Source organism: Triticum aestivum, chromosome 3B (genome assembly GCF_018294505.1).
Source record: "Triticum aestivum cultivar Chinese Spring chromosome 3B, IWGSC CS RefSeq v2.1, whole genome shotgun sequence".
Lineage (NCBI taxonomy): Eukaryota > Viridiplantae > Streptophyta > Magnoliopsida > Poales > Poaceae > Triticum > Triticum aestivum.
The window spans coordinates 4,811,954-4,837,801 of record NC_057801.1 but is presented as its reverse complement, the minus strand read 5'-3'; the positions used below and the strand labels follow the sequence as shown (position 1 = coordinate 4,837,801).

Below are 25,848 nucleotides of genomic sequence, written 5' to 3'. Positions count from 1 at the left end.
GCAATAAAGTAGGACCTCTGTCCTTTTTTCACCCTCAAAAGTTTATATGTCTTTTTTGTCAGATGGTGAAAACAACCAACAGGGAGCGGATCATATCTAAATCCGGCTTTACCTTTTGGTCCGGCTTATGATCATATCTGAATCTAGCCATGATCACTTGGGGGCTTCCTGTTCAAACATAGGTCTTATTCGAACCAAAGAGAACATAGTTTTTGATACCCACTTGATTGGCATACTGCCAAACCCATTTGGGGGCTTCTTGATCATATTTGAATCGTAGCTTAACCCCTTTGGGTCTGACGTGGATCGTATTCGAATTAGCGTCATTAAACAACTTTTATGGTCACTTGGGGGCTTGCTGTTCAAATATAGGTCGTATTCGAACCAAAGAGAACATAGCTGTCGATACCCACTTGATTGGCATCGCCAAAGCCACTGGGGGCTATATGATTGAATCCAAATATTAGCTTAACCCCTTTGGAACGGTTCACTGATCTTATTCGAATCAGAAGCCTTTATATTATCTATCATATTTGATAAGCATAGTTATTTGATTATCTTGAGACCTTCTTGACAACACTGTGAGGCGGTTGTTTTGTTCTTCCGGCTTAATATGAATCACCCTAGGTTGTTAAGTACCAGGAAGTGTTATATGTTCCAACCTTCAGAAGTTGAACTTACCCGTATGGTGTATGTCATATAAGCAGGAGAGATCATCAAAGGGATCGCAGGTATATCATTGCAATTATGTTTAACAAATATAATCCTAACTTGGCCTTTATATGATGTCTTGGTTCATATTCTGGGTTATCAAATCTTATGTGACCCCTGATGCGACAAACCGCCAAGGGGATTCTTGCTTATTTTATATGCAGGATAAGGCAAGCAAATTTGACGTCAAGAAAATAAACAAACAATATAAGTCATAAGTATATAGCAGTGGCGACTTACGAAAGTATTAAGCGCCATAAACATGCGCGAAGGCATGACAAAATTGAAAGGTTTTTTCTACTCCATTACAAGACTCCCCGAGTCTGAATAATGAAGCATTGTTTTGCAAAGTTATAAGACGCCTGGTGGCTCACTCCTTTGGTGGGCTTGAAGGCTCCGAGTTTCCTTCTCCGTGTCTCCATCGGCTGCTTTGTCCTGGAGAGTTGATGAGGCCCAGTCAATGCCGCTCAAAGCTTCAAACTCGGCTTCACCATCTATTAAACCGGCTGGGTCCACTTCAGGGGCAAAGGTATGCTTACGAATTGGAGGGATCAGGATGACTTCATCATAAGAAGGTGTTGGGATTCTTCGGTTCTCGCTGTCATAGCCCGGCTGACATTTGGTGAGATCAATATCATTCCCGATAAGAGTAGCCACGGGGCGTATGACTTTGACACAGGCGGTGAAATCCTGGTCGTCAAATTCGGTTCCATCTTCCTTCAGACTTGGGTATCCAAGAGCGAGGTCGGCCGGGTCAAGTTCTGGAAGCCATGCTTTCGCCCGGCTCAAAGCGGATATAGCCCCGGCTCTTGCGGACGCCCGCCTTAGCTCTTGGACCCGTTGAGGTAGTGAAGCAAGCCGTTTCAGCACGTCTTGCAGAAGGTGAGGAACGTCATTTGATAAACCTACAACGGCCAAAGCACGTTGTGACCCGGTGTAGAGCTGCTCTACAAGAGTATAGACTGCCTTCAGCTTGATCAGCATGTTTTGCTTGAGGTTTGTGCTCCTGGGGCCTGCATTATTAAAACATAAAGTGAGCCGGAGCTGATCTTTGAAGTACTCATTGAAAGGAGGTTTGCAAGGTTTAAAGTTTATATGGATAAATTACCAAAGATTGCCAAGACCATTTGAGATATCTGGTGTTTTAAGCCAGACAGCTCCGACGTTGCTTCTGCAAGTAATGCCTCTGTTGTCTCAGCCCGGGTTACCAGTGAAGCCTTTTCATCAGCCCAAATTTTCTTCTCTGACTCAAAATTCTATTTCAGCTTCTCTTGTTCAGAGATACTAAACTCAAATTTAGAGTTGGCCTTTTGCATTTCAAGTTCTTGAGCGGCCAGGCGGCTCTTCAGGTCAGCCATCTCCGACTCAAATTGACTTATGCTGGCCTACATTAAGACCGAGTTATGATTAGAATCATGGTATATAACATTAAGTCCCAAGAACTTTGCAAAGCAAAGATACTTGACACTTGGGGGCTAATGTGTGCTGAAGAATTTTTTCATTTTCAATACCGGCTCATGGAAATTAAGTCTCAAGCACTTTGCAGGCAAAGATACTTGACACTTGGGGGCTAATGTGTATTGCAAGTTTAAAGTATCATGTAATAACCGGGTTAGAATTTTTCAAAAGCCGGATAAATCAGTGTTAAGCAATTTTCTCAACTCTACAACATATTTATTCATAAGCAATAGACTTGGGGGCTGATATAGTAAGTATGATTCATAAGCATAAGTCATACCTCAGATTTTTGCTGTATTTGCTTACCATGCCAATTTCCAGGTCACGACTGCTATGTACTTGGTTGAGATAGCCAGAGACTATATCTCCAATACTTAAATGGGTATAATCAGCAATATCTAGCTTGGCCTTTTGGCGTTCCAGAAGTTCCTCCTTAGCAGAGCACTTGGCAAGGACAGTGGGTCGCCCCGGCTCAACAAAGTGAGTCTTCAGAATCTCAACGTCCGGGTCAGTTGTCTTGACCGGGCTAGGAGCTTTCGGGTTATCAGAATTATTGAGAGTGTCTTCGGTGGGTGGATCATAGGTTGGTGCTGGAATGTCATGGGTCGGTTCAGGCGGCGGCTGATGGGTAGAACTATCAGGAGCAGTCGCACCAAGCTCCGGTTCAGTCACGACCGGGTCCTGGGACGACTTACTCTTTTTTGCCTTCTTACTGGGTTTCACTTGCATGCTGTAGACAAAAACAGAAGGATGAGTACAAAAGCATGGGTAAGGAAAAGAACATAAGGTAAGCAAAAATATGTTACCCGGGGGCAGTTTTGAAAGCCGGCATGTTAGATTGCATAGACTCGCCGGAGGAAGGAGAGGTATCTTGATAATTGGAGTCAGATGAATTGAGAGGTTGGTGAAATAAACCCGCCAAAGGAAAATGACAACGTAAATCGGAGATAACCTCAGTCCGACACTTCCTGGTTACGTCAGGTAAACCGGAGGAAAGCTCTACATCGTTGCTGTTCTGGGTATGCCTCCAGCTTTCAAACTGTTGTTGCTTCAAAAGAAATTGAGGATCTTGATAAGCAAGAGGATGTGAAAATCTTACTTTCCGGGTCACCCTTCAGAGTTTTTGCTTTCGCAAAGGCTCTGAGTCGGAGGAGATTATAATTACCTCTTCATCCACTGCTTGGCTGTTCCCCGTATCCTCCTGAAAAGATAGAGTGTCAATAAAATAATGACAAAGGAGTCGGGAGAGTTAAAGGATTACCTCTTCTTCATCATCAGAAGTGTCATCCAATTTGAGTAAATCTGAAGCGCTTGGTTTCTTCTTTCTTGAAGTTCCTACTTTGGCGGCTTTCCTTTCAGTTCTTTTGGCCACTCTAGCTTGTTTGGCCGCTTCATGGTTATATTTGACCTTCCAGAAGTTATCATCGGCCTGTGAAAAATGATAAGAGATTATGACTAAAGGCAAGACATAATATAGTAAAGAGTATTCATGACAGGTTGGTGACTCATAGCAGGGGCTGGGTTCTTCTTTCAGATGGGAAGTAAGACAAAGGCATTACTTATCACCGTGCCTTCTTTCAACAATGATTGGGTCGTGGCTTCCACCACGTCTTCTGGTAAGTCATCGGGGCTATGACGCATTGGGTCTTCTTTCTCGCCGGAGTACGTGCACATTAAGCCGGGTCAGCGGCTTAACGGAAGCACTCGCCAGGTAACCCAGACTCGGACTAAGTCGATGCCGTCCAAGCCATTTCCCAGAAGAGCCTTGATTCTTCTAATGGTGGGAGCGAGTGGCAGACGTTCAACATCAGTTAATTTATCCGGCAGCGGGTGGTTGGACTCAAGGCGCAGAGCGCGGAAGCCGGGCAGAGGGTTTTCTTCAGCCGGAGAGGTATCCTGGCAGTAGAACCACGTCTGGATCCAATCCTTTGGATGACTCGGCAGTTTAGCGTAAGGGAAAAGGCAGTCTCTTCGCCGCTGAATTGAGATGCCACCAAGTTCAAGACTGGGCCCGTTGGCACGTTCATTCTGCCGGTTTAAGTAGAACAGCTCTCTGAATAAAAGTATGTTGGGTTCTTCTCCAAGATACACCTCGCAGAAGACTTGAAAGTTGCAGATGTTTGACACGGAATTGGGCCCGATGTCTTGGGGTCTGGGATCAAAGAAATGCAAAACATCCCTGAAGAATTTTGAACCGGGCGGAGCAAAGCCCCGGTTCATGTGATTGGTAAACACGATTACCTCCCCTTTTTTGGGTAGAGGCTTCTCCTCTGACGGGTTAGGAGCACGATAAGACATGATCTCCTTCTTGGGCAGATGGCCGGATTTCACGAAATCAGCCAAGATGCTCTCTGTAACGGTGGACTTAACCCAGTTGCAGGTCACGAGAGCTTTAGGAGCTTTGGGTGCCATTACGTAAATTGAAGCCTATGACAAAATAAGATGTTCCGGTTTAAATTTAACCCGGAAGGAAGCATGTCAAGTTTAATCAAGATGGCGGCTTAAGAAGGGGCCTAATGACATATGGTTAGCTACATCTGGTTGCCTAAAGCCGCTGTGAGAATCAGTAACAGTTAAAAGACATTTTAAAGTTGCCAGGAGCTGGCAAGGCTACTAATTAACGTTGTCTATCTTAAGCCGGAAATGAGAGTTGCCAGAGTTAAAAGGGCTTAACAGAAATAGATGTCGTAGTTGGCAGCTATTATTTTGGATCAAACGGGTGCATAGAAAGAAAAATTTCTAGACCTAAAACCAGTACAGATCAGTTCATCAGTGCTAACCAAAAGCTTCTGTACATGGAAAGGGATCTGTCTGCAGTTGGAAACAGGTGCGAAACAACCACCGCAACTGTTCTATATTATCTGACGATCAGAAAAGGGTGTCGGAGGTGAAATCTATATATCAAGGGTTTGCAACGGGCGGAGACGAACACCGACGAACTCGAGAAGTTGTAATGCAGATCTAAAGTAGGGAAGGAAAGAAACTTACGGATGCAGACTGGCTGCGGAGGTCCGCCGTTGTTTTCTGGTCGGATTCAGGTTGATGCAGTGGCCTGAGTTGGAGGAGACAAGGAATCTGCGACGGCAGCGGCGGAGCTCGAGCGGCAATGAAACAGTGAGAGGAGGAAGATGACCGAAGGAGGAGAATGAAAAAGACCTAGCTCGTGCCTATTTATAAGGAAAGGTCGACTGGGAAGGCGCGAGAAACGAGGAGGCAAGGCATCATTATCCAACGACTCGGACGCCTCGGTTTTTGGAGCGGCCAGTAAAGGCAGAGATCCATTGGAAGATATGGCGGAGTAAAAAATGAATTTAACTAAAGATGACGTCATGATGGGCTAACACGGATCCAGAAGATGACGTCATGGCGGGTTAAAAATCTTTACACAAGCAGAAGGCTGAAGGTTTATTTTTTAAGGTATGATAAGATTGACATGAATATGGTGGTTCAAATCAATCTGGGGCCTAATGTTGGGGATATAACTATTTGCGTAAGCCGCCTAGGAGGGGCCGGGTTACGCAAAGGAAGACTCACCAGAAAGAAGCCCAAGACCCAGCATGAAGATGGCGGTTCAATGGAGGGCCTAAAGCCCACTGGCGACTGGAGGCCCGTTGTAGTAAACCGCCACAATGGCATGACTTGTATTGTAAGGTATATTAAACTAGTCACCGAGCCGGATACTGTTTATAAGTCGGTCGGGACTCTGTAAGCCACAGGACGCCAACCCGTGTATATAAGGGGGCGACCCGCTGGTGGCTAAGGGTAGGAAACAACTGATCGAGAGCCGGGCATAGCGTATCTCGCTCCCTGGTCATCGAAACATCAAGCAATACCAACCCAACTAGACGTAGGCCTTACCTTCACCGTGAGGGGCCGAACTAGTGTAAACCTCCCGTGTCTCTTGTCCCGATTAACCCCTTCAAGCTTCCTAGTTGCGATGGCTCCGCGATTAAGTCCTTTCACTAGGACATCTGACGTGACAATTCCACGACAAGGAAGGAGGGGGGGGTACATGATCTGATGCCGTTGTCGCCATGTTTGGCTGATGGCCAAGACAACCAACCAGTGAAGGCACATCAGCAAGCTGGCAATGCCTTCAATAAGGTAACAACACAAGATCGTCGCTATGAAGCCCGACCAATAAAGGATAGAGCAAGGGTTTTCACCCTGAATATGAAGCAATGTTCCAACCATCACCTTGAAAACAGACCTGCCGATAATCGTCTCAACCAATACTCCATGCCAGGCTGGTGGGATGTAATCCCATAGCAGTCGAGGGGTGGGTGGGGGTGAGGGTGTGCGCCCATGCCACATCACAGATGTGGACGTTGCCAATCTAGGTTGGCACGAGCCGACTTTCCCCATCAACCACAAGAATGGTGCCGCTGGCCGGCTTCCTCAATGTGAGAAGCAGAGGCACAACTTTGATGTCGAGGCGGGGGGGGGGGGGGGGGGGGGGGGGGTCATCGATGGGCCCATGCCGATAAACTTGTTATATTTGTGTCGAATATACTATGTACACAAGGGGTTATGTGGACTTGGAGTTGTAATTGGTGTGGTTAGGTACGAGTTGTGTAGGAGTCGGACACTTGTATCCTAGGCCTCTTATATACGGAGGGGCACCACAAGTTGTAACCCATGACGACTTGATAGCAACAGGTACGGGGGGAGCCGACGGCTTGTGCCGGCGCCCAGGCGGCCGGTGTTGCAGTATCTTGGGGAGGAGCGCCCGTAGTCATGCTCCGGGGATGTAGCCATATCGGTGAACCTTGTTAACAAATATCGTGCCTCGGTGTGTCGTCTATGATCTTGCATTAGCGTTTTATTCTAACAAAACTAAGGATACTGCCAATGGCGCCAGGAACCTTCCTGTGCACATGCCTCCGCCCGCGCATCAGATGACAAACATCCACCGAAGTTGTACACGTTTGACTTTGTCAAAACAACCTCGAACCGGCTTGAGAAAATCTTCAACCCGATGAATTCAACGTGTCCCGCATGCCAGCCATCGACAATAGGTAGCTATCCTTGGGGTTGCACAGCTTCCCAGACAAAGTCCTATTCTAGGAGGATGGTTTTTTGGCTCACTGTCGAAATGCATGATTCATGTGTTGCGCCCTCAGTGAAGATACTCTAGACGTCGTCTCTCGATGCCCATCACAATCTCATATAGTTTGTCCCACGCAAGGGTTTCTTTCTAATTCATGGTGGAGATGAACCTATCCAATGATCCATTATGCATGTAATAATAGATGCCAAATATCTTGAACCGTCCAAATAGAAACGAAGAAGAGGGACAACACTGACATGGGATGTTCTTCTGATGCTGATGATCATGTTTACAAATTCCTTTTTGTTTGCGCTCGTGTTATGAATGAACTTGACATCAACATGGTGGCCATCTGGCAGGTGCCCTTGATAACCACGCATGGTCACCAAGCCGTCGCAAAAATATTTGGTTATTTTCTTGAGGTGTGAAAGATTTTTTGATTTTTGTGGGGTGACGCGTGAGTGTTTGTACCTCTTGGATGTTGCCCTATGGTTGTTGTACTACTTTCTTATGATTGATTGGAGCGGAAACCAGTCAATCCCGCCAATCTTTGTAGCAATCATGACGCATGCCATGACCGAAACAATAGCCGTAGCTGTCGAAGTTGAGATAAATGTGTAATTGTTTTTTGAACAAGCTGCACATAATTATGTTCACAAGTAATAGTGATATACATAAAATAAAAATCATTATGTAATAGTGTGAAAACAAACTATATAAAGGTAAGTTACAATAAAAACACCAGATGGCTGCGTGTTTTTGTTACAACCAACATATCCTCCTAAATGTTTACTTACCTGGTAAAGAAAACTTATATTGATCAGCAGCTCCCCACTTTTGAACATGTTGGGCACCATCGTCATATGCACTACTACCTCTGTCCTACTTTACTAGGCCCCATTTTTCATGGTTCAACTTTGACCACTAATTTTATCAAGAAAATGTGGTTTACATGTCAAGAAATATATGAATAGTACATATTTAAAACTCTTTCCAAATGTAATAATTGTGTGGCATATTATCCACATTTTGTTGGTCAAAGCTCAACCTCAAAATATGAGGTAACGGAGGGAGCACGATATAAGCTAGTTTGCTGTTACTGAACTTATTCTATAAGCAACTGCAGCACTTGTGTGCAACTTGCTACGTTTAGCGGCTGCAACAAGAAAACTCGTGATTAATTACGATGATTGTCATTGCAAAAAAAAAAATCAATGATTGTCTATGAAATAGAGTATGAATACACTCTCATATTTAAAAATATAATTCATAGTTTTCTGTTGATAGTGGTTGGTTGTACCCTGGCGGCACTTCCAATTCATTCAGTGAATGCATTGGACAACCATGTATAATAGGTAGCTATCCTTGGGGTTGCACAGCTTGCCAGACGAAGTCCTGTTCTAGGAAGATGTTTTTTGGCTTAATGTCGAAATGTATGATTCATGTGTTGCACCCTTGGTGAAGATACTCTAAACGTCTCTCGATGCCCATCACAATCTAATATAGTTTGTCCATTGTAAGAGTTTGTTCCAAATTTATTGTGTAGATGAACCTATCAAGTGAACCATTAGGCATGTTTGCAAATTCCTTTTTGTTTGGAGTTGTGTTATGAAGGTACTTGGCAATAAATTGTGGCCATCCGGCATGGTCTCCTTGTATACCACGCAATAGTCACCAACCTGTCATAAAAAGATTTTGTTTTCTTGTGGTGTGAGAGTTTTTTTTTGTTTTTTGTGGGGTGAGGTGTGAGAGTTTGCACCTCTTGGGAGCCAGCGAGCTGTAGTTACTCAATAGTTCTTGGATGTTGTCCCTACGGTTGTTGTAGTGCTTTCATATGATTGATTTGAGTGGAAACCAGCTAACCCGACCAATCTTTGTAGGAATCATGACGCATGCCATGACCGAAAGAGCTATAGCTGTCGAAATTGAGAAAAATGTGTAACTACTTTTTGAACAAGCTGCACATAATTTTTTATGCAAGTAGTAGTGATATACATTAAATATAAAATCATTATGTAGTAGCATGAAAATAAAGTATATAAAAGTATGTTAGAATGAGCACTCCAGATGGCTGCGTATTTTTTGCTACAACAAACATATCCTCCTAAATGTTTACTTATCTGGTCCAGAAAACTTATATTGATTAGTAGCTTCCCACTTTTGAGCATGTTGAGTAGCGGTGGTAGGAAAAATACATCCTACCACCCAGGGTAGTTACCCCACATGTCTCATATACTATGATGTAGTAGTATATATACTACCTTATCATTCTAAATATGTTCATATACTATATCTAAGATATTTCAAAGCAAGTTATATGAAAAAAAAATCGTATATGAGCTCATAGTTTTTTTATATTTGTGAAAAACGTACGTATTTATACGTAAAAAGAGTGTGCTTAAAATATGGTATATAGTACCTAAAAGTAGTACATATACTACCTAAACATTCTTAACTACACTAGTAGAAAAGGGGGCATTTGTCCCGTTTCGTAAGGGCCTTTAGTCCCGGTTCTTGAACCAGGACTAAAGGGTCGTTACTAATGCCTCCCCCTTTAGTCCCGGTTCTAACACGAACCGGGACAGATGTGTCTCCACGTGGCCGGTGCGCCGAGCCCAGGCAGGAGGGCCTTTGGTCCCGGTTGGTGGCACCAACCGGGACCAAAAGGCATCCACGCGTCAGCATTTCAATGGCCGTGGTTTTTATTTTTATTTTTGAAGGGGGGGGGGGGGGGTTGGGGGTTTTGGGGGGTTAATTTAGGTGTTTAATATATTGTGTTAGCTAGCTAATTAATAGAGAGAAGTGTCCTCTCTTATGTCCATGCTTGGTCGACCCTACGTATTGTACATAGAGAGGCCCTCGACACGCTAGCTAGTAAGAAAATGAAGGGAACCATTAAGTACAGAAGTTCGTCATGTATACCTAGAGAAGTGATCGATCGACCTCTCCTTCTCCGAGAGATTGGTCGAACAACAAGTTTTCGTATTATCTCTCCGACGCTACTGGCTACAGACATATACAATATGTAAAATCTCTTACAATCCCCTAGCATTTGAAATCAATTTCCACATGATATTCTCCGGCTTTATTGATGACGTGGTCAAGAAAGAATCCCGCCAATTCATCTTGAATTGCTTTCATGCGATCTTGTTCTAGGAGTTCATCCCGCATCTGCCACGTCTAATTTGAAGAAGGGGTTAATACATATATGAATGAAACTCAACAGAAATGATGGTGTAATAAAATGAAATTGTGAATATTATTGCTTACGCACTTCATATTGTCTTTTAGAGTAGCCCCGCTTATTTTTCAAAGTCGCGTTGTAGATGAACTCACACACGTAGTATCCACAGAAATCATTTCCTTGTCCCTGCTACAAGTACTTTATGAGAAATAGAGGTCAATCAAACTGATAATGAAGCATTATAAATGGCATTGATGAAAGCAGTACTTACTTTCGGGTATGTATATCGCAGCTCCTTCGGCAGTCCCGAAACTTCTGCGGTGAACTGTTTCCAAACCCTGCAAGACAAAGAAAATAATTATTATTACTTGAGATATCAGGAAATAAACAAAAAGTTGCCGATATGGTGCGATAAACGATCGATTGAACTTACTTGTTGAGCATATTAGTCATGTCCGCATAGGTTTGGGGATCTTTTCGTCTTGAGTCTAAGACGTTTACTACTCCCCGCTCAAGCTTAATCTCCAGAAGAACATAGTGGAATCTGCGCACGCATGCATAACTCATCAATTACATTACTATAACATCGCTCGAGTAATAAGGGAAACCGAATATGCACACGACAGTAACACTCACTTGAAGTTGTAAGGAAAGAGTTTTAAATCTTTGTTTTGATTTTTGATCAACGATTGCACTAGTAGAAAAAGGGTCAAACGTGAAGCACATTAGTGCCGGTTTGTATTTGAGCCGGCACAAATGTATACATTAGTGCCGGTTCCAACGGCTAGCCGGGACGCTCTCATTAGTACCAGTTCGTGGCTAACCTTTAGCACCGGTTCGTGCCACGAACCGGTACTAATGAGAGTGGTGGCAGGATGTTGTCAGTCTGGGCCCCCTCCAGCACCTTTAGTACCGGTTCTTGGCACGAACCGGTACTAAAGGTCGTCCTACATAAACCCTTCGTCCACCCGAGCTCGCTCTGTTCTTCCCCTTTCCCCTCTCCTCTCTGTTCTTCCCCTCTTCCTCTCGAGCTCATCACACATTTTGCCCAAAATTTGTCAAGATTTGAAGGCCCCCATCCATTCAAATGATCACAAAGGTTAGCAACTTTGTCCTTTCATCTCTCATTGCTAGATTAGCTCTTGTAATGCTTTATATAGTTATTAATTTGTGAGTTTAGTAATTTGGGAGGATATATATATATATGTGCTAGTATTTGATTTATATGCAATTTGAGGTTAAAATAACACTTAGTTTGCATATGTAGGTGTGGTTTACTTAGTGCCTTCTAAATCTTCGTCGTAACCACCGTCGATCGCCCGCACCGTCCCGTCGCCGGCACCACCTTGTGGTGAGCCTCTTGTTCATGAAATTTTATATAAAAAATTGATGTTTGTGTGATTTGGATATATAGTTACTTGTATAATAATTATCTTACCCGTACGTTATTTGTTATACACAGTGCCATGGTTTTGATATCCGTCCCCGTCGGCCCTCGTCCTTGTTATGATTCGGATGTGGTATATTCTCTTTTAAAACTATTTGTTGCATTTCATGTTTATGACAAATTATGCCCATCAAGTTGACATAGATATTTTTATCTAGGAGGTATGTGAACCGGAAATTCCAACCGACCCTATTGTCGAGAGGTTAAATTTAGTTGAAAGAGAAAACGAGTACTTGAAAGAAAAATTGAAAAGAATTGAGGGGGAGAAGATGGAATTGGAGTTGCATGTTGCCGATGTCGTCGATGATCACAAGATCAAGAAGGAGAAAATGCGCTTGAAGATTAGAAAGATTAGAAAATATGCCATCGATAGTGAGGCTTGGTATCATTATGCTGTTGGATCAATTGTTACCTTAGTTGCGATCTTGATCGCATTTGTTGTTGCATTTAAATGCTTTAGCTAGAGAGTTATTTGTTTGTTGCATTTAAGTGTTGTATGAACTTTATGTATGAACTTGTATTAATTTGGTCTATTCGGTGTTGTGTAATGAAGATGAGCCGGCAATGGATGTACGATGACCGATGCCTTCCCCAGTTCGTTGAGGGCGTGCATACTTTTCTGCTTGCGGCTGAGGCAAACAAGCGGGCGGATGGTTTTATGCCTTGTCCATGTGCTGGCTGTAAGAATGGTCGCAATTACTCTACGTCAAGAACCATTCACGTCCACCTGTTTGAGTCCGGTTTCATGCCCCACTATAATGTTTGGACCAAGCACGGACAAAAAGAGGGGTTATGATGGAAGACAATGAAGAAGAAGAGGACGACGACAGCTATCCTGGCCATGGGTTCCCTGAATACGATGATACAACAATGGGGGAAGAAGCTGAGCCGGTAATGCGGGAAGAAGCTGAGCCGGCAATGTGAGAAGAAGCTGAAGAAGAGGCATCAGATGAGCCCGTTGATGATCTAGGTCGGGCCATTGCCGATGCAAAGAGAAACTGCGCAAGTGATTTGGAGAAGAAGAAGTTGCAGCGCATGTTAGAGGATCACAAAAAATTGTTGTACCTGAATTGCGTAGGTGACAAGAAAAAGCTGGGCACCACACTGGAATTGCTGCAATGGAAGGCAGAGAATGGTGTATCTGACAAGGGATTTGGAAAGTTGCTGGTAATGATAAAGGATATGCTTCCAAAGGACAACGAATTGCCCGAGAGTACGTACGAAGCAAAGAAGGCTGTCTGCCCTCTAGGGTTAGAGGTGCAGAAGATACATGCATGCCCTAATGATTGCATCCTCTACCGCGGTGAGTACAAGGATTTGAACGCTTGCCCGGTATGTGGTGCATTGCGCTATAAGGTCAGCTGCGATGAGCATGGTGATGTCGAGGGCGAGCGCCCCAGGAAGAAGATTCCTGCCAAGGTGATGTGGTATTCTCCTATAATACCACGATTGAAACGTTTGTTCCAAAACAAAGAGCATGCCAAGGCGATGCGATGGCACAGAGAAGACCGTAAGAAAGACGGAAAGTTGAGAGTACCCGCTGACGGGTCGCAGTGGAGAAAAATCGAAAGAAAGTACGGGAAGGAGTTTGCAGATGACGCAAGGAGCGTATGGTTTGGTCTAAGCGCAGATGGCATTAATCCTTTTGGGGAGCAGAGCAGCAACCATAGCACCTGGCCTGTGACTCTATGTTTGTATAACCTTCCTCCTTGGTTGTGCATGAAGCGGAAGTTCATTATGATGCCAGTGCTCATCCAAGGCCCTAAACAACCCGGCAACGATATTGATGTGTACCTAAGGCCATTAGTTGAAGAACTCTTACAACTGTGGAATGGAACAGGTGTACGTGCATGGGATGAGCACAAACAGGAAGAATTTAACCTAAAGGCATTGCTGTTCGTGACCATCAATGATTGGCCTACTCTCAGTAACCTTTCAGGACAGACAAACAAGGGATACCACAGATGCACACACTGTTTGGATGATACCGACAATATATATTTGAATAGTTGTAAGAAGAATGTGTACCTGGGACATCGTCGATTTCTTCCGAGCAGGCATCCCGTAAGAAAGAAAGGAAAGCATTTCAAAGGTGAGGCGGATCACCGGACGAAGCCTCGCCACCGTACTGGTGCTGATGTACATGATATGGTCAAGGATTTGAAGGTGATATTTGGAAAGGGTCCTGGCGGACAATCTGTTCCAAAGGACGCTGACAGACGCGCACCCATGTGGAAGAAGAAATCTATATTTTGGGACCTGCCATATTGGAAAGACCTAGAGGTCCGCTCCGCAATCGACGTGATGCACGTGACGAAGAATCTTTGCGTGACCCTGCTTGGCTTCTTGGGCGTGTATGGGAAGACAAAAGATACACCTGAGGCACGGGAGGACCAGCAACGTATGCACGGAGAAGATGGCATACATCAGGGTCATGCAAGCTACGCTCTTACCAAAGAAGAGAAGGAAATCTTCTTTGAATGCCTGCTCAGTATTAAGGTACCGTCTGGCTTCTCGTCGAATATAAAGGGAATAATAAACATGGCAGAGAAAAAGTTCCAGAACCTAAAGTCTCATGACTGCCACGTGATTATGACGCAACTGCTTCCGGTTGCATTGAGGGGCTTCTACCGGAAAACATTCGATTAGCCATTGTGAAGCTATGTGCATTTCTCAATGCAATCTCTCAGAAGGTAATCGATCCAGAAATCATACCAAGGTTACAGAATGATTTGGTGCAATGTCTTGTCAGTTTCGAGTTGGTGTTCCCACCATCCTTCTTCAACAATCTTGCGTATGCAGACGAACCATTCGTCCTAGCCAATGATGTGGCACAGGTTTTCTATGTGAAGGACATGTCTACCAAGCCAAGAAAAAGAAAAGATAAGGAAGCGAATGCATCGTACGATGAGCCAAAGCGGCACATAGTTCTTTCTGGGAAGAGAAACATCGTGGGAGTGGATGACAAGACAGACAAGTCAGAAGATTATGAAAAGTTTGATGAAATTGCTCTATTCACAGTGAATATTGACCCGAGCATCCCGTTAAATGATGAAGATTTTCCATGGTTACGGCGCAAAGGGACACACGCGAAGAAAAAGTTTCACACGCAAAGATCTGGGATGTGATCGGCTTCACTAGCTATCATCACTTTCTTCTGTGTTTCACACCGAGAGGGGAATCTCTGTAATAGTTAGGGTAGTTATGTGTTTTGGCATTTGAAACGCGAAGAAATTTTATGTGCAAACAAATTCTTTCATGCCTTTACTAATTTTTAAAGTTAAGTTATTCATAAACTAGTGATTCACACTAATTTCAAATAATTCAAAATTTAAACTATTCAAATTTGAAAACTACGGGCACTAACAGAAAGTTTGTAATTTTTTGTACCTAAAACAAAAATGTTCACAAAGAAACTCTAAATACACAAAAAAACAACACAAAAATAAATAAATTAAAAAAATAAAAAAAGCCCTAACAGAAAGTTTGTAATTTTTTGTACCTAAAACAAAAATGTTCACAAAGAAACTCTAAATACACAAAAAAAAACAACACAAAAATAAATAAAGCAAAAAATAAAATAAAAAAAGCCCGCCTACTAGGCCAGAGCGGCCTGCATACGACTAGAAACCCAACCTGTCGTTGGTCAGGATGCAGGCCCGCAAAGGCCAAGTGGGCCCACAGGGCTGCAAAGAACACGTAGGCCCAGTAAGCCTGCTTTGGAGAGGAGCTCGAGAGAGCGACCGCACGGGGGTTTATAAACCAGTGCGGTCGCCCCTCGGCTAGCGAGGTGGGACTAAACTTGCCGCACCGCACCTGCGCCAGCGCACCCCCTTTAGTACCGGGTCGTGACACAAACCGGTACTAAAGGGGGGGCCTTTAGTACTGGTTTGTGCCACCATCCGGTACTAAAGGGGGTCGCTTCCCGCCGCTTGGGCTGGCCAAAACAGGCCTTTAGTACCGGTTGGTGGCTCCAACCGGTACTAAAGGTGCCTTCTATATATACAACGGCTACGAAAATTTCAGTTTCCCTCTCTGTTCGTTCCTCTGTTTCCGTCTCCGTCGCCGTCGCCGCCGCCCTCGATCGTCTCCGTCGCCGCTCGTCTCCGTCGCCGCCCCCGTCCCTGTCGCCTCCCCGGGCCCGTCCCCGTCGCGCCGTCCCCGTCCCTGTCGCGCCGTCCCCGCCGTCGCCGCCCCGGCCGTCGCCTCGCCGTCGCCTTGCCTGGCCGTCGCCTGGCCGTCGCCTCGCCGTCGCCTCGCCCGCTGTGAGCCCTCCTCGAGCCCGTACACACACACAAGCATGTTTAATTAGTTTAGATAATTAGTCTTTAATTAGTTTAGATTATTTAGATTATTATTTTGTATGTTTAATTAGTTTAGATAATTAGAGTTTAATTAGTACACACACACACACGTATTTTGTATGTTTAATTAGTTTAGATTATTATTTTTTCACTATTATATATGTATGAATGCATGTTAGATGGATATAATTAGTGTTTAATCAGTTAGAAATTAGTGTTATATAGAAATGTTAGAAATTAGTGTTATATAGAAATGTTAGAAATGTTAGAAATTTTAGTGTTATTTAGATTATTTAGATTAGCATAATTAGTGTTATATAGAAATGTTAGAAATTTTAGTTATCAAAATCCAATCATTAAAAAAATATTACTTTTTGCGGGCATATAGCTAGTATTTGTTCTCGATGATGCCCGGCCCGCATCCTCGCCGTCGACCCATCCGCGACGACGTCCAGCCGACCCATGTCCGGGACTGGGCTTCACCGGGCTGGCACTGGGAGGTGTTGCCTGGAGGGGCGCGCCGCTTGATGAGGAACCCGGCCCCGGGTCCCGTCGTCGACCCTGATCTCGTTTGGTGGCGTTCGCGTGGGCCAGTTTCGGTGCGGAGGGACCCAGCCCCGCCGGAGGTGGTACGTCGCCGTGTCAGGGAGGAGGACGAGCACGTCCATCGCTACATGGTTGCCTTAGAGGGCGGCAGGTTCTCCAATACCTGGCAGTATCTTCGGGGATCTCACTTAAGCTATGATCCTGTGAGGGTTCCTTCTCTTTGGGTGTCCACCGCCCGCGCCGCAGGAACCGCGAGTGTCCTAGATTCTTCTGTAGTATTCGATCTTTAATTAGCTAGCCAGTGATGTACTATTCAATATTATATATTATTCGAGACGATGTATTCGAGATTATATCTATTATTCTAGACGAAGTATTCTAGATTATATCTATTATTCGAGACGATGTAATTTGAATACTAAATTGTTTAATATTTCTTTTGAATTAGTTAAATAAAAGCGATGGCAGACAATACCGACAGAGAGGGAGAACAGACCATGTTCGATATGATACGCGGGCCAGATGATGATCAGAATGAAGAAGATTATGACGGCTCATAATTTCTAAACAACACCGAAGAGGGTGATATGATATTCGATCGCGACGATCGAATTGATGAAGTCATGAACTACGATTATGACGATGACGAAGAACATGTTGATCCTGAAACAACAAAGACCGGCGAGGTATATATATTTATATAAGCAGGTATCTGGTGATCATCACATGTTTTAAATGACTTGAAGATATATTAACGAATCGATCTTTGTTCTTTCAGCCATCCGGATCGAGCAAATCTTCAGGCAAAAGGACGAAACGAGGCCCGAACAAAAAGTTGAAGGAGGGCGTAAAGTACAATATCGAGGCAGTCAGACCTAATGGCGAACCATTAGCGCCTAAGAAGATTGCGGACAAGTTCGTTCGTCAGTGCGGAGTTCTTGTGAAGGACCAACTCCCGATCTCCCTTCAAGAATGGAGAGAGCCAGCAAAAGACAAAAGACAAAAAGGCAAAGAGGACGCTGCTCCACGTCCAGATATTACTTTTGTCAACAAGAATCAAAAAGATCTGCTTTGGGATACTCTCATGGAACATTTTACCCTACCAGATCATTTCACAGAAGCAGATGTGCAGAAAGTCAAGGACACTGCTCTTAGGAAGATGGAGGTTGCATTCAAGAACCACAAGAATCGTGAATGGGACAAGTACGTCAAGGGAGGAAGAAAGACTCCAGTATTCAAGGGAACACTAGAGAACCAACGTGCTCATTGGGACGATTTCGTGAAATTCAAGGATTCAGAATTAGCTAAGGAACGGTCTAGAATAAACAAGAAGAATGCCGAAAAAAGGATAAGTTCCATAAGCTGGGGCCAGTTGGCTATGCGGTGGCAATGCCTAAGTGGGATAAGTCTGAGAAAGAGAAGGAGGATACAGGTGCCACTCCGGTTACTAAGAGCTGGCCCCCCAGGGTCAGGACTTGGTTCTATGCGCATGGGGGGGAGTTGGACCCGAAGACAGGCAATGTTTCGACGAGGGCAAGTCTGAAGGGAGCCGATGATGCGATACTTGTTGCAATAGAAGAGGCACGATCGTGGGTGTTCCAGCCCAACAGAGAGAACGACGAGCTTATGCGTGCCCTGGGAAATCCTGAACACCTGGGAAGAACACGAGGAAAGGGCGCTATTCCATGGTATGAGGGGTTTTCAGACTAGAACACCGACTACAGAACCCGTGCGAGAAAGAAGATTGCGGAGGAGAAGAAGAGGAAGATGGAGGAGGAGCAGAGGAAGCGGGACTATGAACGCCTTCAAGGCCTAGAAGCAAGTCAAGCGGAATTGGTAGTCAAATTCCAGCGGCAGCAGGAGCAGATCGACTCACTTACCCAACAAAGGGGGTCTCAGCAGCTATAGCAGCTAGCGAATGATCTAGCATTGGATAGCACCGCCCCATCCATGCCGAGAAGCAGCGTGGGTTCCGCCCCGGACGACGCAATGCTGGGTAGATACCCCGTGGATGACATCACGGAGAATACTAGCTGCGAGCTACACGTCAAAATGAAGAACATATCCATGAAGGTGGCGGACGCCATTGCTTTTACAAATCCCCCCGAGGCAACCTTCCATTGCAACCCGATGCCAGCGGGCTATGCTCGTGTCTTGGTTGATGAGGTGGTGGACCCATATTCGCAGCTAGAGCTTGACTATCCTAGAGGTGACGACGAGCCCATTTTGCACCGAAACCGCCACCGCCGCCAAGGGAGAAAGTGCCCGAGAAAACGATTGACCACTTCATTCGTATGGCTCAACCACCAGCTCCCAAGCCTGTTGACACAGACTATGAGCGCCACATCAGGAAGTTAAATCGAGCACGTCTACATAAGGAGGCGAGCTCGGGATCAAGCAAACAAGAAGCAGCTGTCAAAAAATGCAGGAAAACCATTCCCCAGCTGGGAGAACAGGCGGCGCAATCGATCCCCTTGCTTGTTGTGCCAACAACACGTGACAGTACGCGCACCCGATATTATTGTGGGCAAACAGTTTACGTTCCTGAGGTGGGCAATGTGGTAATAACGGAGGAGCATATAATGCAGGCTGAAGTTGTCAAAATCACTGTTGGACAACTCCTCGAGATCGAGCCCATGCCTGTGCTTAGAGAGGATGAAATAAAACGGAAATATGTCCGGGGCCAACCTTTGGTCGAGCCAGACAAGGTCAAGAACCTCCCAACGAGAATGTATGAATTGCATCAATGGTACATGAACATTACCAAGATTTCCGATCGATTGTCCCTCATGGTGAATGTCAAGAAGGAGCATTACTACCATGAGAAAGCTGTGTCTGTTGAGTATTCTGAACTGTTTCAGTTATACAATCAAGACGCACTCGACAAATCTATCGTCAGTTGCTATTGTCTGTAAGTGATTTCTTTCTATAATTTAAGTCTCAAGCTAGCTGTAGTGATCCTTTTGATCAATCATTACCTATAATTATCCTTACTATATTATTTTCCGTGGTATTATATGCAGGATGAAGATGTATGAAATGAGAAAAGGTGGACACTATGGCATTGGGTTCATTGACCCAAACACCGTTAATGAATACACATGAAAAATAGATGCACGTCATCAAAAGGCCGTAGAGGACAGCATGCTAGAGTTCTTGAAGCGCCTCAAATACAATGAAGATATACTACTTCCTTACAACTTCCAGTGAGTCACACTGTCTTGTACTACAAATTCTCTGTTTTTGCCTACTAGCTAGCTACATGTTTTTGCTTACATATGCCCGCTTAATTAAGACATGCAAACGTGTGTGCATGCAGATATCACTGGGTCTTGTGTATCATTAAAGTTAACGCCGGAACAGTTGAAATACTGGACTCACTACTCAAAGAAAAAACTGACTATAACATCTTGTTTGGGATAGTCAATAGGTAATTTCAATCATTATTAACTATATATCTCGGCCTATTTAGTTCGTCATTTCATGATATAAACTATTTAATAACCCCTTTATTCATTTTCTTTGTCGGCGGACAGGGCTTGGGCAAGGTTCATCAGCGTCACGGAAGGCGAATGGAAAGAAAAGCTTAAATGGGGAAGACCCAAGGTAAGTAATTAAGTAGTACTAGCTATAGCTAGCTAGCTGCCATCTCTTTAATTATCATGCTTGATTAATTATTATCTGATCAAATTCCATTCTCGTAAAGGCCCTGAAGCAGGCGCAGGGGACTGATCTGTGTGCATTCTGCGTTTGTGAGAACATTCGCATGATGGCGTCCGAAAGGAGCAGATCTCAAAGACAGGAATGGGTACGCTTGTCAAAACACTATTCACAATTTTTACACCATTATCGATATCTAGTCACACAACTAATACAGATGCATATTGATCTCCTTCTTAACAGTTCAGAGAGGTGCGGGAGAAGCTCCTAGAAACGGAGCGCGTAGAAGCACTTCAAGAGGAAATAGCGGGATTTTTGCTCGACCAAGTCATAAATCCAAAGGGAGAATACTATTACCCGCTACCGCCCTCATGAAAACCACTTCCAATTGTCATCGTGCTCCGAAGGCACCAATTAGGCTAATGCCACTGGCTCCAAAGGCAACATGCATATGTAGGAGAAATTGTATATAGCTATACATGTGTGTATGTGTGAATTAATTAATATGATGGTTTGTGAGACATTAATTGATGATATATATATGCATGATTGGTTCTACTAGAAATTCTATATATATATAAATAAATAAATAAATATATATATATATATATATATATATATATATATATATATATATATATATATGCATAACGTGTACAATGTGTAGTATCGTAAAATACCAGCAAACGAAAAAGAATTAAAATGGAAACACAAAATTAAATGAAAAAGAAATCATAAAACTAAAAACCCCCCAAACCTTATAGTACCGGTTGGTCTTACCAACCGGTACTAAAGGGCTCCAGGCGCCTGGAGCTGGCTCGTGCCACGTGGTTTCCCTTTAGCACCGGTTCATGCTGAACCGGTACTAAAGGGGGGGGGGCTTTAGTGCCCACACTTTAGTGCCGGTTATGGAACCGGCACTAAAGGGCCTTACGAACCGGTGCTATTGCCCGGTTCTGCACTAGTGTTGTAATAAGTACCCCTCGGCCTCTTCGGCATTCTTTTCAACCAGAAATTCATCTATGATATTTGTGTTAATGAACCCAATATCATACATTTCTTGTTTTTTGCACTCAACGATCTTCAATCTGCATAATATAGTGAGGATAATTAATTATAAATACATGCAATGAAAGAGCCGAGCTATATATAGAGATTTAATGACAGAAATAGTACTTACAGACAGTAGCAAAAGACAGTTAGTTTATCGAGGGCCTTTTGATTGAAGAACGCGAAGAACTCATCAAATGGAACAGTCAACAGATCAGTTCCAACGAGGTCGTGCTCCTCTTTAATATTCAGATACAAAGCATTCGTCCCCTCAGACTCTCTGCAGGTTTTCATGTACCAATCATGAAATCTTCGCATCATAGTTGATAGAGATTTTACATCTTTGACGAGAGGCTTCCCGTACTCGTATCTGTGTTCGTCCACCTCCAAGAAATCTGGAAGTTGATCATCAGGCAGGTAATCTCCAAGATTGCCATAACTAACCATCGTCCCCGGAGCATTAGCGACGATGTCGCCGCTAGACACATTGAGCGGGGGGCACGATTGTTGTGCTTGTTCGCCGAGCTGGGCAATTTTTTTCCCAGTTGCTCGTTCCTTTAACCTTTTATCACTGACAGTACTTCCCGACCGCTGGGCTTCGAGATATGTCTGTTCAGTAATGCGCTCATAGTTGGTTCTCGGCGAAGACTTTGGTGGTTTCCTCAGGGCATCAATAGTGCACTTTGCTTTCACCGGATCTACCTTCTCCTCCGGAGGTGGATGTCTCTTTGCTTTCACCCCTTCAAAGAAGTCCTTCATGTGGGCCCGCACGATCGTCGCGTTTTCCTCCTCGGTCCTCTTGTACGGTAACTTCTCTAGAGGCTTGAGAGGTGGACCGTATCTGTATTGCCTCCCGCCTCTGCTGGTTGTACTGCTAGACGCCAGAGCAGACGGAGCGACTGTGGCGCCTGTCTTCTTCCGTGCTTGCTTACGAGGCAGAGGAGAAGGACTATGACGCGCCGGAGCAGCCGGGGCGACAGCGGGTCTCTTCCGCCCTTGCTGGCGAGGAGGAGAAGGAGGAGGCTGCTGGCTGCTCGGGCGCGCCGGCGCAGGCGGAGAAGGAGGCGGAGTGCCACCACGCGCCGGAGAAGGTGGAGGCTGCTGGCTGCTCGGGCACGCCGGCGCAGGCGGAGAAGGAGGCGGAGTGCCACCACGCGCCGGAGAAGGAGGAGGCTGCTGGCTGTTCGGGCGCGCCGACGTAGGCGGAGAAGGAGGCGGAGTGCCGTCACGCGCCGGAGAAGGAGGCCCAGTGCCCTGATCGACACTCGCCGGAGGAGGAGGCGGTGGAGGAGGCGGAGTGCCCTGACTCACCGGAGGAGGAGAAGGAGGCGGAGGCGTCCAGTTCGGAAGGTTGATGAGCTCCTTCCGCCATAGGCATGGAGTCTTCAGAGCAGAACCCAGCCTACTCTCCCCTTCACCGGTAGGGTAGTCAAGCTGGAGGTCCTCAAATCCCTCCGTTATTTCATCCACCATCACCCTGGCATATCCTTCGGGAATCGGCCGGCAGTGAAAAGTTGCACCGTGTTTAGTAGGATAAACAGAGCCAACAGCCACCTTGACCTTCAAATTCATTCATCGCGCCATAAGGTGGCAATTTTGAGCCCCCGTGATAGCATCCACGGGATAGCTGGCAGGAGCCGTCAAGACATGCTCCGGCAGAAGCAGCTCGGTGGAAGCCACGCTGCTTCTCCACTGAGATGGCGGGGTAGCTTCGGGGGAAGCTTTGGCAGGTCGTTTGTTGCGATCTGCTTCTCGTTCCTCTAGCCCCATTACCCTTTTGTACAGCGCCTGCAGTTGGCTCTGCTCCAGTTTCTTCCTCCTCTTGTGGGTTTTGTACCCCCTGCGTCCGGAAAACCAACCTTCCACGGAATGGAGCCTGGCGTGCCTCGTGTCCGTCCAGGGTGCTCAGGATTCCCGAGGGCCATTGTGAGCTCGTCCTTCTCCCTATCTGGAACGAATGTCCCTTGCTGCGATGCATGGATATACTGCCGAAGCCTTGTGACTGGTGTTTTCAGTTGCTCGTCCGTCCAACGACACTTCCCTGTTACAGGGTCCAAGGTTCCACCAGCCCCGAAGAACCAAGTCCGGCAATGGTCTGGCCATCTCATTGTCTTCGGTTCGATCCCTTTATCAAGCAGATCATTCTCAGCCTTGGACCACTTAGGCCGGGCTTGCAGGTAGCCACCTGACCCCGTGCGATGGTGAAACTTATTCTTCGCAACATTTTGCTTGTTTGTCGCCGACATCTTCTTACTCTTTTGCGATGTCGTGTAGGCCACAAATGCGGGCCAGTGATCTCTGATCTTCTCATATTTGCCGATGAATTCTGGTGTCTCTTCTTTGGCGACAAACTTTTTCATCTCTTTCCTCCACCTCCTGAATAGGTCTGCCATCTTCTTAAGATCACAAGACTTGATTAATTGCTCTTTAACCGGCTTCTCCGGATCCTCCTCTGCCGGTAGGGTGAAATTTTCCTTCAGCTCAGTCCAAAGATCATCTTTCTGCATATCATTGAAATAAGACACCTGAGGGTCTTCCTCCTTAGGCTTATACCATTGGTGGATGCTGATCGGGATCTTGTCCCTAACAAGAACCCCGCACTGAGCAACAAATGTGTTCTTTGTCCGGATGGGTTCAATCGGTTTCACCATCGCGCGCGATTGCTGTGATCTCAAACTTTTCATCTGAGCTCAACTTTTTCTTCAGGCCTTGTCTCCTTACCGAAGTTGTGCTCGATCCAGAGGGCTAGAAAAAGGAAGAAAGACAAGAGTTAATTAATATGTGTATATATACCAAAACAATGAATGCATCAATTAACTAGTCAGCACGGGCTTAACTAATATATATATATATACCTGACCGGACTCGATTCGGTCACCGGAGCAATCAGCACGGTCTCCTTCTTGTACCTCCATTGGGTCATCACCGGAGCCATCATGAACATAACCCTCTTCTTGTACCGGCATTAATGGGCCGGAGCCATCATGAACATAGCCCTCTTCTTCACCCAGTCCTTCCTGACCAACGGCGTCGTTGAAAAATGACGCAACGACACCAGTTCCTTCTGCGATTATCTCCCCCAACAGCGCTTCTGTTGCTTCGTCTCGGTAGTGCTCCATAGTTTCTGCAAATATTTAGAACATGTCAATTATTATTCAAACATGGTACTGATGGATATATATATATATATTAGTGGCAAACGTAGAACTAGCTAGCTAATCACAATAAGGAATCATGTTAGTGGCCTCGACGCTGCTTTTCTAGGGTTTGGGGTGGCCTAGACAACGCTTCAAGGGTTTGGGGTGGCCTCGACACAACACATCAAGGGTTTGGGGTGGCCTCAACGACAACGCTCTTTTAACTTGGTAAATTGGGTGGCCTCAAGAGAGTTTGTCGGGTAGGGGCGCAGCGGGAGGGGGTAGGAGACCAACATCGTTTTTTCTCTAGGGTCTGGGTGTCCTCGAGAGTTTTGGTCGAGCGAGAGGGCCGAGGGGGGGTATATCGACGACGACAGAGGAGAAGATCGAAGAGAAAAAAAAAGAAAAAAAAAAGAGGAGAAGAAGAAAGGAATAGAGGAGAAGAAGAAAAAATAGAAAAAGGAATAGAGGAGAAGAAGAAAAAATAGAAAATATTCTATTTTTTCTTCTTCTTCTCCTCTTCTTTTTCTTGTTTTTTCCTCTTCTTATTTATTTCTCCTCTTATTCCTCTCCTCTTCTTCTCCTTTCTTCTCTTCTTATTTCCCTTTTTCCTCTCATTTTTCTTCTTCTTCTTCCTTCTTCCTTCTTCTTCTTTTCTTCCTTTTCCTTATTTTACTTTTTCCTCTACACTAACCTAAAATGCACTAAACTAAAATCGATATCTACTAACAACCTAAATAAAAAATTAATACATATATTAAAAAACATATATAAACAAAAAAATGCTATGAACATTATATTCATACATAGATAGTAGCCACATCCATTCATCATATAGCAGCTACCACATACATATATACATTATATATATGAAAAAAATGCATATATACACATATATACACATATACACAAAAATACACATATATACACATACAAACACATATATACACATATATACACATATACACAAAAAATGCATATATACACATATACACAAAAAAATGCAGGGCAGGGGCGGCGGCGCGGCGGCCGCGCAGGACAGCCGCGCAGGGCAGGGGCGGCGGCGTGGCGGCCGCGCAGGGCATGGGCGGCGGCGCGGCGGCGCGGCGGTCGCGCAGGGCAGGGGCGGCGGCGCGGCGGCCGAGCAGGGGCACGGGATGGGAGGGGCGCGGGACATGTGCTCACAGGGGGCGGCGGCGACGGCGAAGGCGAGCAGCCTAACGGCGTCGGTGGCGGCGGCGACGACGAAGGCAAGCAGCCTGACGGCGTCGGTGGCGGCGGCGATGGCAAGGTGGAGCAGG

At 45.2% G+C, this 25,848-nt stretch overlaps 1 protein-coding gene across 1 annotated transcript; it reads right to left on the bottom strand.

The window, feature by feature from the left end:
- Nucleotides 1-1,840: 1,840 nt before the first annotated feature.
- LOC123064189 (uncharacterized) lies at nucleotides 1,841-8,076 on the bottom strand. The gene is made up of 5 exons (XM_044487722.1): nucleotides 8,017-8,076; nucleotides 3,431-3,598; nucleotides 3,335-3,370; nucleotides 2,976-3,217; nucleotides 1,841-2,899 (listed from the first exon to the last, which is right to left on the bottom strand). The coding sequence occupies exons 1-5, from the start codon at nucleotides 8,074-8,076 to the stop codon at nucleotides 2,431-2,433; spliced, it is 975 nt and encodes a 324-aa protein (XP_044343657.1). The 3' UTR covers nucleotides 1,841-2,430.
- Between the last annotated feature and the right edge of the window lie 17,772 nt (nucleotides 8,077-25,848).

Coding starts and splice junctions, on each gene's coding strand:
- LOC123064189 (XM_044487722.1), bottom strand. CDS start 8,076: ATGGTGCCCAACATGTTCAAAAGTGGGGAGCTGCTGATCAATATAAGT. Junction 3,371..3,430: donor CTTCTGATGATGAAGAAGAG/GTAATCCTTTAA, acceptor CTATCTTTTCAG/GAGGATACGGGGAACAGCCA. Junction 3,218..3,334: donor GCCAAGCAGTGGATGAAGAG/GTAATTATAATC, acceptor TTTCTTTTGAAG/CAACAACAGTTTGAAAGCTG.